The sequence below is a fragment of the Carcharodon carcharias genome, chromosome 23, assembly GCF_017639515.1.
Source record: "Carcharodon carcharias isolate sCarCar2 chromosome 23, sCarCar2.pri, whole genome shotgun sequence".
In the NCBI taxonomy this organism is placed as follows: domain Eukaryota; kingdom Metazoa; phylum Chordata; class Chondrichthyes; order Lamniformes; family Lamnidae; genus Carcharodon; species Carcharodon carcharias.
The window spans coordinates 8062415-8077976 of record NC_054489.1 but is presented as its reverse complement, the minus strand read 5'-3'; the positions used below and the strand labels follow the sequence as shown (position 1 = coordinate 8077976).

Genomic DNA, 15562 nt, shown 5'->3' with positions numbered 1-15562 from the left:
AAGTGACTCCATGGCCATTCGCTATGGTCTTCATCTAATCCTTACTGCTGCAAATAGCTTAGCTGAGGGAGATGCAACTGCAAATATTGATGAAAATTGGAATTTAACTTGGTCGTTTCAGTCTACTAATAGATGGGCCACCAGCCAGTTTGTTTTTAAAATCAAGCAAGACGACTTTGCCAGTTCTGTAAATTCTACAATTGGTAGTACATACCACATGTAAAACAACTGCACTTCAATCCTTATATTTTTGTGATTAACGGAAAAAGTGTCAGGGTCACAAGTGACTTTCAGCTGAAAGTTGGCACATTCAGTTGTGAACAGCAATGGTAACTATGCAACCGAGTGCTTATCCATAGATGTTATCGCTCGACTCCTGACAGTATCAACACTAGGCAAAAAATGAAAGGTTGTTTATGTTTCCCAGTTTCTCTTCAAATCATTATGCTATTGATTCAATTATGCTATTGAAAGGCAGACAAACAGGCCTTTGACTCAGAAGACCTGATAACAATACAGAAAAAGATCAATTGTTTTGTATTTAGTAACTCATGGGATTTGAGCAACGACCAACAATAATTGCCCATCCCTAATTGCCCCTGAGAAGATGGTGGTGAGCCACCTTCTTCAACCATTCCATTCCAATGTGGCATACGTACACCTACTGTGCTGTTAGGGAGGGAGTTCCAAGATTTTGATCCAGCGACAGTAAAGGAACAGTGATATAGTTCTAATTCAGAATGGTGTGAGACTTGAAGGGGAACTTGCCAGTGGTGATTTTCCCATGTACCTACTGCCCTTGTTCTTCTAGTTGGTGAGGTAATGAGTTTGGAAGGTGCTGTCGAAGGAGCCTTGTAGCCACAGTATTTATATGGTTTCTGGTCAATGGTGACTCCCAGGATGTTGATAGTGTTGGGTTTAGTGATGACAATGCCGTTGAACTTCATGGAGAGATGGTTAGATTCTCTCTTGTTGGAGATGGTCTTTGCCTGGCACTTGCATGGCCATTCTTCAGCTCAAGCCTTAATATTGGCCAGGTCTTGCTAAGGAGGCATGAATGATACCGACCACTGTGTAATCATCAGCGAACATCCCCACTTCTGACCTTATGTTGGAGTGAAGGTCATTGATGAAACAGCTGAAGATGGTTGGGCCTAGGACACAATACTGAGAACTCCTGCAGTGATGTTCCGGGGCTAAGGAGATTGGCCTCCAGCAACCATAAACATCTTCCTTTATGCTAGGTATGACTCCAACCTGTGGAGAGTTCCACCCTCATTCCATTGGCTTCAATTTTGCTAAGGCTCCTTGATGCCACATCTAGTCAAATGCTGCTTGATGTCAAGGGCAGTCACTCACACGTCCCCTTTGGAATTCAGCTCTTTTGTCCATGTTTGGGCCAAGGAAATAATGAGATTTGGAGCCAAGTGGTCCTGGTAGAACCTGAACTGACAATAACTGAACAATGAGGTTATTTCTGAATAAGTGTCACATGCTAACAGTGTCAATGACACCTTCTATCACTTTGCCGATCATTGAGAGTAGACTGATAGGCCGCTAATTGTAGACAGGCCATACCTGGGCAATTTTCAACATTGTTGGGTTGATGCTAGTGTTATAGCCTTACTGAACAGCTTGGCGAAGGATGCAGCTAGTGCCGGAGCACAAGTCTTCGGTACCATAGCCAGGATTTTGTCGGGGCCCATTGTCTTTGCAGTTTTCAGCCGTTTCTTACATCACCTGGAGTGAATTGAATTCGCTAAAGGCTGGCATTTGTGGTGCAAGGGACCTCAGGAGGAGACCCAGATGGGTTATTCACTTGGTACTTCTGGCTGAAGGTGACAACCAATGTTTCAGCCTTGTCTCTTGCATTCAAGTGCTGGGCTCAGTGTCACTAAGGATGGGGGTGTTTGTGGAGCCTCCTCCTCCAGTTTGTTTAATTGTCCACCACCATTCATAACTGGAAGGACTACAGAGTTTTTGGTTGTGGGATCACCTCCACTGTTTCACCTGCATTTAAGTTCTATGTTATAGCTTCATGAGGTTGGCATGACATTTTTAGGTATGCCTAGTGCTGCTCTTGACATACTCTCCTACACTCCTCATTGATCAAGAGTTGGCCCCTGGATAACAGCAGAATGAGATATATACCAGGTTACAGATTGTGGCTGAATGCAGTTCTGCAGTTGCTAATGGCCTATAACACCACATGGATACGCAATTTTGAGCTGCTAGATCTGTTCTGAATCCATCCCATTTAGACGGAACCATCTCCACAAGAACTGTGCGGTGGTTATCCCTACCAATACTATCACGGACACAATGATCTGCGACAGGTAGATGGATGAGGATGAAGGCAAATAGGTTTTTCCCTCTTGTTGGCTCTCTCACCAATGTCGCAGGCCCAGTCTTGTAGGTATGTTCTTCAGGACTCTGTCAACTCAGTGCTGAGCCACTCTTGGTGATAGACATCAAAGTCACCGACCCAGGGTTCATTCTGCACCCCTGCTACCCTCAGAAAATCTTTTAAGTGATATTCAACATGGAGGAGCACTGATTCATCAGCTGTGGGAGGGCGGTAAGAAGTATCAGCAGGAGGTTTCCTTGCCCATGTTTGGCCTGATGCCATGAGACTTCATACGGTCCAGAATGAATGTTGAAGACTCCCACAACCATTCCTTTCAACTATATATATTACTGTACCGCCACTTCTAGTAGGTCTGTCTTGCTGGTGGGATGATGAAGGAGAAGTCTGAGACATTGGTTATGTGGTATGATTCGGGAGTATGTCTATTCTAGGCTGTTGCTTGACCAGTCTATCCAGCCGCTCTCCCAACTGGTTGGGAACTGACTAAGGTTATCAGGCATACGTTGGGCAGAATTCTTACCTCGATGGGTGGGCGGGCGGGCAGCCGAACCCCGCCGCCAAAACGGGGCCCACCACCATTTTGAGTAGGTGGGCCAATTAAGGCCCGCCCAGCGGCCTGCCCGACAGGAAGCACATAGCGCTTCCTGTGCCGGGGGTGCGGAGGGAATCCCCATCTATCAAAGTCCTGTCTCGGAGATTCCTGAGAGGTAAGTAAACCCAAAAAATAGATAAATATTAAAATTATTAACATGTTCCCCTCATGTGACAATGTCACATGAGATGGGACATGTTAATAATAAACACAAAATTTATTAAATTTTTAAAAAACGGAAATGAAACTTGATCCCGCCAGTGGATGAAGTTTCATTAATAATCTGGAGCCCGCTGGGGCTCCTGGCCTGCCTGCCAGCCTTAAGGTTGGGCCAGGCAGGGTGTTTAATAAGGTTTATTAGCCTGTAAATGGCCTTAATTGGCCATTGACAGGTTGGCGGGCAGACAGCTGATTTCGCTGTCCGTCCATCTTCGTGAATATTTAAAAGGGACCGTGATGACGTCGGGAGTTCCTCCCAACATCATCCCACGTCATTTTCCCCTCAGCGAAGTGGCCCCGCCCCCAAATCGCCGAGGGGAAAATCCTGGCCATTGTTAAGTGAGCTTGAATGTTGGTTGCTTAATCCATTCCCAAAGACTTCAGGAAACATTTGAAGACCGCATATAAATAATATATTGCATATTATTGGAATAAAGTCTTACAATTTAATTGAAGCGATTTGTTAGAAGCACCATCTATTTAATAAATAGGGTAAATAATGTTGGACTTACTTAAAAATTGACATTTTCACTTAGACATTTTATATAAAATACCTGTATCCGAACAGCATGTCATGTTAGACACAGTCTGCATAGAATTTTTGCAGAATGTGTTATAAGATGTCATGCCATGTCAAATCAATTAGTTAAGCAAAGGAGTGTGCCCCTATCATATCTGAGTAACTTCAGATATCTCACTAATATACCCAATTAGTTTGAATACATAATGAAAACAAGCTCAGTCATGGATGGAAACAGGTCCCTCCATTGTTTGGACTGTGCTATTAAAGAAGTGGAATTTCCCATTGAAACTTGTACTCATATCTCAGATCTGGTATCTTCTACTCTACAACTTGACATCAGTTCAGAAGGGAGCTATACAGAATTGAAAATTTTCTGTTACCTGAGATATCCCCTGGTGCTCCTCCTGTTCTCCCAATGTTTGACAGCAGATGGTCTATGTTAGGTACTGGCTGTAACTCTGTATTACCTACATGGTCAATTGGAGCCTAGAATATCAAAATAAATTTTAAATAAGTTTATTTTGTCTCAATAATATGCTTGCTATACTACAACATTGGCTACACTGCCGAAGTACTTCATCGGCTGTAAAGCGCTTTGAGATGTCTGGTAGTCGTGAAGAGCACTATACAAATGCTAGTCTTTTTTCAATGATGTTTAAAACATTGTTTCTTGGTTGCAAATATTTCCACCTGTTTGAACAAGGGTGCTTGCATTCATGTAGTTTAGGTCACTCAGAATAGTAAAGTTAGATGCAAATTTCTCCACAAGAAAAATATTATTTGATGCTCAGGAGGTGATAGAAGGAGAGAGTGTTACTCCGATTTAACTTGAAGGCTGACAGCCCTCCATTGTCAACAGTGCCACTGGTAGTAGTACCTGCTGCTGGTAATGCTCCATGAACTCGCTGGGTATCATCATTGGGTTCCTGAGCGCAGGTGAGTGAAGGCAAGAGGGGGTTAAAGGGAGGGATCGGGTGGATTGGAGGCAAGGGCAGGGGGTAGATTTCAGCGTCCCCCTTTTCCAATGCTGGGTCCCTTGATCAGGCACTGAGTACCTGACAGCAAAGAAGCCCCCCACACCATGCCCGTTGGCAAACCAAATAAGTCTTATTGGGTGGCCTTCTGGAGGCACTGGAAAGTCTTGCGACTCCTATTTAATCCCTGGGTACCACTAAATTCTGGTGGACTCAAGGTTAATTAATATCAACTGGCTCATTGATGAGCCTAATTGACATCCAGCCGTGTGAGCAGGCAAGTTTCGTACAACAACTCCTTCCTGCCTTTGACTTAATCGCAGGAGGCTTCCCCCACTGCCGGCCTACTGATGTGTGGCCTCTCCCATGATTAAATGGGCCCAACTACTATGTTTCCCATCATGACAAGTTGGGTTAAATTCCATCCATGGCTATGGGGAGACAGCAAAGCAGGAGGCTTAGTTTTTGATTGCTGTAGCATAGATAATGGACTGAGTGGCCTCCTTCGGTGCAATAAACCTCTACAGTTCTTAGTCAACAAGATGTTTCTCATGTGACAAGTTTGGAAGAGTGTATTTTTTTTAATTCAATTTAGGATTTCTTGATTAATTTCACTGACAAGTACTTAGGCCTGCATACAGATACTGCTCAGATCATTTTAAACTGACTTTTGCCTCTACCAATACCAGTTTCCCTCTGATAAATTAGGAATCTCTCCATTACTTTTTAAAATTTTCCATTTATTAAGTGCCAGGTCATTATTCCCTGAATAATGTTCAGTTAGAAGTTTTTTTAAATAGTCCCTTAAGCATTCTGTTCTAGTTCATACATTGCATTTATTTTTGTAAAAAGATCTTATTTAATGCCTATGAGTTAGTTTGAAGAGTACTTACTTTTTCATCCATGTCCCGGTCTTCATTGAAAAACCAATCATACTGGAAAAAATGCAAACAAACTGATTACCCTAAGAAAAAAAATAAACAATACTCTAGAATGTGAAAACATTCTTAGCACAATCTCATCTGAATTACTGTTTTCTCTTTTTTCTGCTTTAAGCAATGGTTTTTGGAGTCCAAAATCAAGAATCCACATAAAGTAGGCTATCTAATTTTTGGGGTTATAATGTGCTGTGAATTTTCAAAACAAAATTATTTTTAAAAATGTTCACAATCAGAAAATGTGGATCTTAATTTGTACTGTGCTTGAACTGAATCAATGATTTGGAATTTATTATTCCAAAGGAAAGGGACATGCTACTGGCTGTGTATCATTTCACTCATTAGAGAGAGGGGTGAAGAACAGCCTTGTTATGTGTTGATTTATTTGTTTAAGAGCATTGTCAGATTTTGATACATATTTTGGAATTCATCTCTGGTGGGAAGGCTGGAAAGCTCTAATATCAGGTGCCCCATCTACAATCATGTCACATTCCTGGAATGACAGCAAACCAAACCATTGGTTGAAACACTGGAGGACTAATAGTAAGCAGCAAAGTATTTTCTCTGTATTCATAACATTAACAAATTGAGGGACTAAGCCAGACATGAGCAACCATCTAAATCAGTTAAAATTAATAATCTGCTTATGAATTCATTATTATTGTGCCAAATCTTAACTGAAGTGTCATCATTTCAAAGAGGTATTGCATTCCAAAGATTTTAATGAATTCTGATAGCATTCAGCATACAAAACCTTATCTCCTTTATTTGTGTATTATATATTTGCTCCCATTAAGGTTTCATGGTCACATGAGCAGGTGCCCTGTGCTTCTGGTCAATTTCCTTCCTTTTTTAAAAATTCATTCACAGGATGCGGGTGTCGCTGGCTAGGCCAGCATTTATTGCCCATCCCTAATTGTCCTCGAGAAGGTGGTGTTGAACTGCCTTCTTGAACTGCTGCAATCTGTGTGGTGTAGGTACAGCCACAGCGCTGTTACGGAGGGAGTTCCAGGATTTTGACCCAGCGACAGTGAAGGAATGGCGATGCATTTCCAAGTCAGGATAGTAAGTGACTTGGAAAGGAACTTCTAGGTGGTGGTGTTCCCATGTGCCTGCTGCCCTTGTCCTTCTAGATGGTAGTGGTTGTGGGTTTGAAAGGTGCTGCCTAAGGAGTTCCTGCAGTGCATCTTGTAGATGGTACACATTGCTGCCACTGGGCGTCAGTGTGGAAGGAGTGAACATTTGTGGATGGGAAGCCAATCAAGCGGGCTGCTTTGTCCTAGATGGTGTCGAGCTTCTTGTGTTGTTGGAACTGCATTCATCCAGGCAAGTGGAGAGTATTCAATCACACTCCTGACTTGTACCTTGTAGATGGTGGGACAGGCTTTGGGGAGTCAGAAGTTGAGTTAACTGCTGCAAGATTCTTACCCTCTGACCTGTTCCTGTAGCCACAGCATTTATATGGCTAGTCCAGTTCAGTTTCTGGTCCATGGTAATCTCCAGGATGTTGATAGTGGGGGATTCAGCAATGGTAATACCAGTAAATGTCAAGGGGCCATGGTTAGATTCTCTCTTGTTGGAGATGGTTGTTGCCTGGCACTTGCGTGGTGCAAACATTATTTGCCATTTGTCAGCCCAAGCCTGGATGTTGTCCAGGTCTTGCTGCATTTGACCATGGCCTGCTTCAGTATCTGAGGAGTCATGAATGGTGCTGAACATTGTGCAATCATCAGCGAACATCCCCACTTTTGATCTTACGACGGAAGGAAAGTCACTGATGAAGCAGCTGAAAGATGGTTGGGCTGAGGACACTAGCCTGAGGAACGCTTGCAATGATGTCCTGGAACTGAGATGATTCACCTGTAACACCCACAACCATTTTCCTTTGCACTAGGTATGACCAGCAGAGTTTTCCCTCTAATTCCCCTTGACTCGAGTTTAGCTTGGGCTCCTTGATTATACACTTGATTAAATGCTGCCTTGATGTCAAGGGCAGTCACTCTCATCTCACCTCTCGAGTTCAGCTCTTTTGTCCATGTTTGAACCAAGGCAATTTTCCACATTGCTGGCAGATGCTTGTGTTGTAGCTGCACTGAAATAGCTTGGCTAGAGGGTCAGCAAGTTCTGGAGCTCCAGTCTTCAGTACTATTGCTGGAATGTTGTCAGGCCCCACAGCCTTTGCAGCACCCAGTGCCTTCAGCTATTTCTTGATATCACATGGAGTGAATCGAATTGGCTGAAGACTGGCATGTATGATGCTGGGGACTTCCAAAGGGGGCTGAGATGGATCATCTACTCAGCACTTCTGGCTGAAGATTGTTGCAAATGCTTCAGCCTTACCTTTTGCACTGATGTACTGGGCTCCGCCATCATTGAGGATGGGAATATTTGTGGAGCTTCATTCTCCAGTGAGTTGTTTAATTGCCCACCACCATTCATAATTGGATGTGGCAAGACCACATAGCTTAGATCTGATCCGTTGATTGTGGAATTGATTAGTTCTATCACTTGCATGCCAAACAGCATAAGCAGCAATAGTCCTGTGTTGTAGCCTCAACAAGTTGACAACTCATTTTTAGGCATGCCTGGTGCTGCTCCTGGCATGCCCTCCTGCACTCTTCATTGAACCAGGGTTGATCCCCTGGCTTAGTGGTAATGGTCGAGTGGGGATACGGCGGCTCTTATATATTATGGTTGAATGGACTTCTGCTGCTGCTGATGGCTCACAGTGCCTCATGGTTGCCCAGTCTTGAGTTGCTTGATCTGTTTGAAATTTATCCCATTTTGTATGGATGCAGTGCCACACAACACGATAGAGGGTGTCCTCAATGTGAAGGTGGGACTTCGTCTCCTCAAGGACTGTGTGGTGGTCACTCCTACCGATACTGTCATGGAAAGATGCACCTGCGGCAGGTAGGTTGGTGAGGATTAGGTCAAGTATGTTTTTCCCTCTTGGTTCCCTCACCACCTGCCGCAGACCCAGTCTAGCAGCTAAGTCCTTTTGGACTCAGCCCAGTTTAGTCAGTGGTGGTACTACCGAGCCACTCTTAGTGATGGACATTGAAGTCCCTCACCCAGAGTATATTCTGCACCCTTGCCACCCTCCATCCTGATGCCATGAGACTTCATAGGGTCTGGAGTCAATGTTGAGGGCTCCCAGGGCTACTCTGTCCTGACTATATACCACTGTGCACCACCTCTGCTAAGTCTGTTTTGCCGGTGGGACAGGACATACCCAGGGATGATGATGGTGTCTGGGATGTTGCCTGTAAGTTATGTTCTCGTGAGTATGACCATGTCAGACTGTTTCTTAACTAGCCTGTGAGACAGCTCTCCCAAATTTTTTTTATACTCAATCATGGGCTGTGGGCGTCACTGGCTAGAACAGCCTTTATTGTCCATCCCTAATTGCACTTGAGAAGGTGTTGGTGAGCTGCCTTCTTGAACCATTGCAGTCCACTAGCTCCCAGATGTAAGTAGGACTTTACAGGGTCAACAGTGTTTGAGTTTGCAGTTGTCATTTCCGGTGCCTAGGTCAATGCTTGGCAGTCTATTCAGTTCCATTCCTTTTAGACTTTTTTGCGGATTGATACAACTGAGTGGCTTGCTAGGCCATTTCAGAGGGCAGTTAAGAGTCAACCACATTGCTGTGGGCCTGGAGTCACATGTAGGATAGACCAGGTGAGGACAGCAGATTTCCTTCCCTAAAGGGCATTAATGAACCAAATGGGTTTTTACCAACGGTTTCATGGTCATCACTAGACTTTTAATTCCAGATTTTTATTGAATTCAAATTTCACCATCTGCTGTGGTGAGATTTGAAACCGGGTCCCCAGAGCATCACCCTGGATCTTGGAATTTCTAATCCAGTGACAATACCTATTACTGTACACTATATGCAATTACCTAATATACTCAAGTTAAACTTTCTGAAGTCGCTGCAGTTCAAAGCAGTAAATTTCTCTTGCGTTGAAAAATAAACAATGGGAATCTGGCTTGGGAGATTAATCAGCAAACTGAGCTGGTTTAAAGTTTTCAGACAAACAATAATGTAGATTAGCTGTAACCAGGCCAATCCATAAAGAAATAACAATGTGAAAACAAATCCTTACAACGGGATTTGAAGTTTTCGTTTATATTTGCTGGAAACATGATGGCACAAAATTTTAATTATGAACATATATTAAAAGTGACTGAAACACTTTTCAAATTGTGTGTGTCAAGCATGATCTTCCGTGTTGTTAACATTGATCTATAAATAGTTGCTGAGTGTGCATAAACAACATGGGGTAGGACTTTTCAGTCGGTGTGCAGGGGCAGGCCCAACACACCTATGCGTAAAATTATATGTGATGGCATCGGCTGTGTGTCCCGACACCATCGCGCTGTGTTGCAATGTTTCATTCAGTAGGCACGTGCCAGAGTCGGCTGTGCGCCCGCTGAAATGTAAACGACCTATTGAGGGAGTAATTAATGTAATTGTTAACAGTGCCCATCCAACCTTAAGACTGGCGGGCAGGCGAAAGGGTCAAGCAGCCTTCATATTTTTTAGGAAACTTCATCCACGAGTAGGATGAGGTTTCCTAAAGGTTTTATTAATTAAATAAATAATTGTTCCGAAATATCAAAACATGTCCCATCTCATGTGACACAGTTACATGAGAGAACATGTTTAATTACATTTTTACTCCATTTATTCAATAATTTCAAAAGCCCTTCAATCTCCCTGAGGCACAGAGCTGCGCAAAAGAGTGCTGGCCCCGACTCTCCCTCCTCCCCCTATCCGCAAAGGGAGCGCCGAGTGCTATGGCTCACGTCTTGCGCTGAGTGGGCCTTAATTGGCCCATCTGCGTAAAATAGCGGCACGGAGCCCATTGCGGGTGCTGATCGGCTCCACAACCAACCCTGCCCGCTCCCACTGAGCCTGTTCACCAACTTGAAAAACTCTGACCATGGTCTTTCTCGTGTAGGCATGCTGATGTAACAGTTCAGGCTACCAACATCAGGCTTCCTTGAAAATAACATGGTTATAGTCCTCACAACAGCATTGAGGAGGTCTGGAGTGAGAAAAGGCCGATGGGCTCGACATGCTTACTCCATCCAGGATCCATGAATGTTTTATTCTATCATAGATTTTGGTCCTCCTAGCACTCCTTATTAATTCTCTCAAAATAATCATCCATTATATTCAATCATAAGGAGAAAGGTTAAACTTACATGTTGTATTAACGTTTCAATAATTTTGTACCGATCTTGCATGTGCGTCACCATGTCAATCATTTTGTCTTCAGATGTCCTGACAAGGGTCGGGCCAAACACCAATGCTAAATTCCGTGGTTCCATCTGAGAGGGAAGAAATAAAACACAAGGTCAAGCTGGAATACAAATTTTTGTTCAGTAGAATCATGGGTACATTAAAAATACAGAGCTACACAAGAGTCAAATTGCTGTTGGGACTCTTATCAAAAGATAATTATAGGGTTTATTAATACTTGAATGTGGGCAGGTGCATGCCATACATAAAATGCAACACTTAAAACCAAGTTTATTACTAAAACTTTCTGCTATCCAAGGCACACACTTGACGCTCAACGTGGGGCAGTAGAATAACAGCACAGGAGACGAGTTTATTTGTGCAGACTATGGGAAGAGTCATAGAATCAAATAGTACAGGAGAAGGCTATTTGACCCACCTTACCTCGTAGAAAAACTTGCAACTGTCCTCTTTTTCCACTTTCAAAACAATCCTCTTAACTACTCATTTAACCATGGGCTGGATTTTCCCCTCTGCAGACTAAGTGTGGTGGCAGGAAAGAAAAGTAGCTTTTTTCCTGCCAACCACAATGCTCCATTTTTGCACCCGATTGTCCGCCTCTCAGCTCATTAAATCTTCATCAGCTGGAAACACACAGTTTGGCTGGCAGGCGACCTGTGATTCGCTGGCCTCACCATGACGCAAGCAGGTCCTCATCCATATTTAAACCGCAGCTGCACACAGATATTTCAATGTCTGCAGCCCAGGACTGCTCCAGGCAAGAGATGGCCCCCAAAAGCAGGAAGAGTGCAGCCTCCAGGTTTAGTGGTGCCTTGCTGAGGCCTGCCGTGACTTTCCCTAACTTGGGGATGGCTAGCAGAGGTCCAACAATGTCACCAACTCTGCTTGGGAGGAGGTGTCTGTGGCAGTGAGCTCCACCTCAGCTTGCAGGAGAACAGCAATATATTGCTGCAAACGGATGAATGATCTCATCCGCACAGCCAGGGTAACTCAACCTTTTTAGCTCACACTCACAAGCCCCTCATACATTCACAGGATGACAGTCCACAGGGATCTCACACATCCAGCACAAGGGATATCATTTCTGACTCTCCCACACATTTCCTGGCATCTCCATCTGGGATCACATCCTGTGCAGTTCACATCCTCATCCCATACACAGCTCCACTCAGCACCTACACAAGGCAGGCATACTTCCTGCTCCGACTCTCTCCATCTGTCTTCATGCAGCCCAAGTTCACCCACAATAAAAGGGAGAGGTCCCAGACTGGTGGTGGGATACAAGAGATCAGGGCCCTCACCCAGTATTAGGAGCGCGCAGTACACCAGGCCAGAGAGGACTGGGACCATGCCTGCGACAGTAATGAGTTCGGCAGTGCACAGCCAAATGAGGACCCTGCACCAGCTGATCCTTCAGACAGCGAGACTGAGTGTGTAATATTATGTGTTGGCGTCTGTTGCCATGCACTAATTATCTCTACATTAGAGCTACGTAAGAAATAGGAGCAGGAGTAGGCAATTCGGCCCTCAAGCCTGTCCTGCCATTCAATAAGATCATGGCTGATCGGCCCCAGGCCTCAACTCCTCTTTCGTGCCAGCTCCTCATAGCCCTCACTCCACAATATTTTAAAAAATCTATCTACCTCCTCTTTAAATACTTTCAGTGATCTAGCCTCCACAACTCTCTGGGGTAGAGAATTCTAGACATTCACTACCCTCAGAGAATAAATTCCTTCACATCTCAGTTCTAAATGAATGTCTCCTTATTTTGTAACTATGTCTCCTAGTTCGAGACTTCCCCCACTAATGGAAATATCTTCCCAATGCCTATCCTGTCAAGCCCCCTCAGAATCTTGTACATTTCAATAAGATCACCCCTCATTCTTCTAAACTCTAATGAATAAAGGCCTAAACTGTTTAGCTGTTCTTGATAAGTCAACCCCTTCATCCCAGGAATCAGCCTCGTGAATCTCTTTTAAACTGCCTCCAATGCCAGTATATCCTTACTTAAATACAGGGACTAAAACTGTACACAGTACTCCAGGTGCGGCCTCAGCAACACCCTGTACGGTTGTAATAAGGCTTCCCTATTTTTAAATTCCAGCCCCTAGCAATATAGGCCAAAAATCCATTTGCCTTCTTAATTACTTGCTGCACCTGCATGCTAACTTTTTGTGTTTCATGCACAAGAACACCTTGATCCCTTTGTGCTACATTTTTTTGAAGTCTCTTTCCATTTAAATAATAGTCTGCCTTTTGATTCTTCCTACCAAAGTCACACTTTCCTATATTAAACTCCATCTGCCAAGTTTTTGCCCACTCACTCAACCTATGTCCCCTTGCAGACTCCTTATGTCATCATCACAACATGCCTTCCCATCTATTTTTATATCATCAGCAAATTTGGATGCATTACACTCTACTCCCTCCTCCAAGTCATTAATATGGACAGTAAATAACTGAGGACCAAGGACTGATCCTTGTGGCACTCCACTAGCTACGTCTTTCCAACCTCTTAAAGATTCATTAATACCGACTCTCTGCCTTCTGTGTGTTAACCAATCCTCAATCCATGCTAATATATTATTCCCAATACTGTGAGCTCCCATCTTGTGCAATAACCTTTTATGTGACACCTTATCAAATGCCTTCTTGAAATCCAAATACACAACATCTACCGGTTCCCAATTATCAACTCGACTTGCTATATCCTTAAAGGACTCTAGCAAATTTGTCAAACATGATTTCCCTTTCACAAAATCATGTTGGCTCTGTTCGATTGTGTTAAGTTTTTCTAAATGTCCTGCTATTTCTTCCTTAATGGTGGACTCTAGCATTTTCCCAACAACAGATGTTAGGCTGACTGGCCTATAGTTTCCTGCTTTTTGTCTCCCCCTTTTCTTGAACAAAGGCATCACATTAGCAGTTATCCAATTCACTGGGACCCTCCCGGAATCCAGAGAGTTCTGGAATATTTCAACCAATGCCTCCACTATCTCTGCAACCACTTCCTTTAAAACCCATTGATGCAGGCCATCAGGTCCTGGTGATTTGTCTGCTTTTAGTCCCATTAGTTTGTCAAATACTTTGTCCCTCGTGATAGAGACTGTTACAAGATCTTTCCTCCCATTAGCTCCTTGCTTACCTGATATCTTTGGGATGTTTATAGTGACCTCCACTGTGAAGACTAATGCAAAAATATTCTTTTAAGTTTTCTGACATTTCCCTGTTCCCCATTGTCAATTCTCCAGTCGCATCCTCCAAGGGTCCCACACTCAATTTTGCCCACTCTCTTTTTATATACCTGTGGAAGCTCTTGTTGTTTGTTTTTATATTTCTCGCCAATTTACTTTCATAATCAATTTTCTCCCTCTTTATTAGTTTTTCAGTCATCCGTTACTGGTTCCTAAAAAAATTCCCAATCCTCTGGTCTACCACTAGTTTTCGCCTTAGTTTTTGAATGGATACTCTCCTTGAGCGCCTTTGTTAACCACGGATGGTTCGTCCTTCTCATCGAGAGCTTCTTTTTGATCGGGATAAATTTTTGCTGAGCTTTATGGAATATCTGCTTAAATGTCTGCCACTGCTCATCCACTGACCTTCCCTTTAAGTCTATTTTCCCAGCCTGCTTTAGACAACTCTTTCTTCATAACTCTGTAATTGCCCTTATTTAAGTTGAGGACACTGATTTGAGACCCAAATTGCTCGCCTTCAAACTGAATATGAAATTCTACCATGTTGTGAACGCGACCCCCTAGAGGATCCTTAACTATGAGATCTCTTATTAATCCTACCTCATTACACATTTTTAGATCTTAAATAGCCTGTTCCCGGGTAGGTTCCGCAATATTGCTCCAGGAAACAATTCCTGATGCACTTTACAAATTCGTCTTCCATGTTACCCCTGCCAATCTGATTTGTCCAGTCAATATGCAGATTAAAATCACCCATGACAACTGTAGCGCTCTTCTTACATCCCTTCATAATTTCCTGATTTATACTTTGTCTTACAGTGAGGCAACTCTTTTGGGGCCTATAAATGACTCCCACCCATGACTCCTTTCCCTTGCTATTCCTTATTTCCACCCAAACTGATTACACACCATGATCTATTGCACCTATATCATTACTCACCACCTTCTTTTATTAACAAAGCTACCCCAACTCCTTTTCCTTTTTGCCTATTTTTCCGGAACGTCGAATACCCTTGAATATTGAGTTCCTAGTCTTGGTCACCCTCGGTCAACCAAAACTCTAATAGCCATCAAGTCACATTCATTTATTTCTATTTGTGCCATCAACTCATCTATCTTGTTACAAATGCTGCATGCATTCAGATAAAGAGCCTTAAGCTTTGACTTTTTACCATTATCACTCTTTTTGGTTCTAATTTCTACTGCACTCTTCTGCTTATATTTTCTGCCCCTTCCTGTCACATTTTGATTATCATTCACCTCATCACTACGCTGCATCTTTGCTCCCTTGTTTCTTTTTGATTTTTTAAACTTACCTTCAATTGAACCCTCCCCACCACCACAATTAGTTTAAAGTCCTATCTACAACCCGAGTTATGTGATTCACCAGGACACTACTGGTCCCAGCATGGTTCAAATGAAGTCCATCCCAATAGAATAGCTCTCTCCTTCCCCAGTACTGCCATCGCCCCATGAATT

The 15562-nt window shown here is 43.3% G+C and overlaps 1 protein-coding gene across 6 annotated transcripts in view; it reads right to left on the bottom strand.

The window, feature by feature from the left end:
- Positions 1-15562, bottom strand: part of LOC121269194 (rho GTPase-activating protein 23-like) — a 506984-nt gene that overhangs the window by 37501 nt on the left and 453921 nt on the right. For all 6 annotated transcript variants that reach the window (XM_041173725.1, XM_041173724.1, XM_041173727.1 and 3 more), the window contains 3 exons: positions 10832-10957; positions 5570-5611; positions 4083-4188 (listed from right to left, as the gene is read on the bottom strand). In XM_041173725.1, the coding sequence (XP_041029659.1) occupies positions 4083-4188; positions 5570-5611; positions 10832-10957 (274 nt within the window). The remainder of the gene's footprint in view (positions 1-4082; positions 4189-5569; positions 5612-10831; positions 10958-15562) is intronic.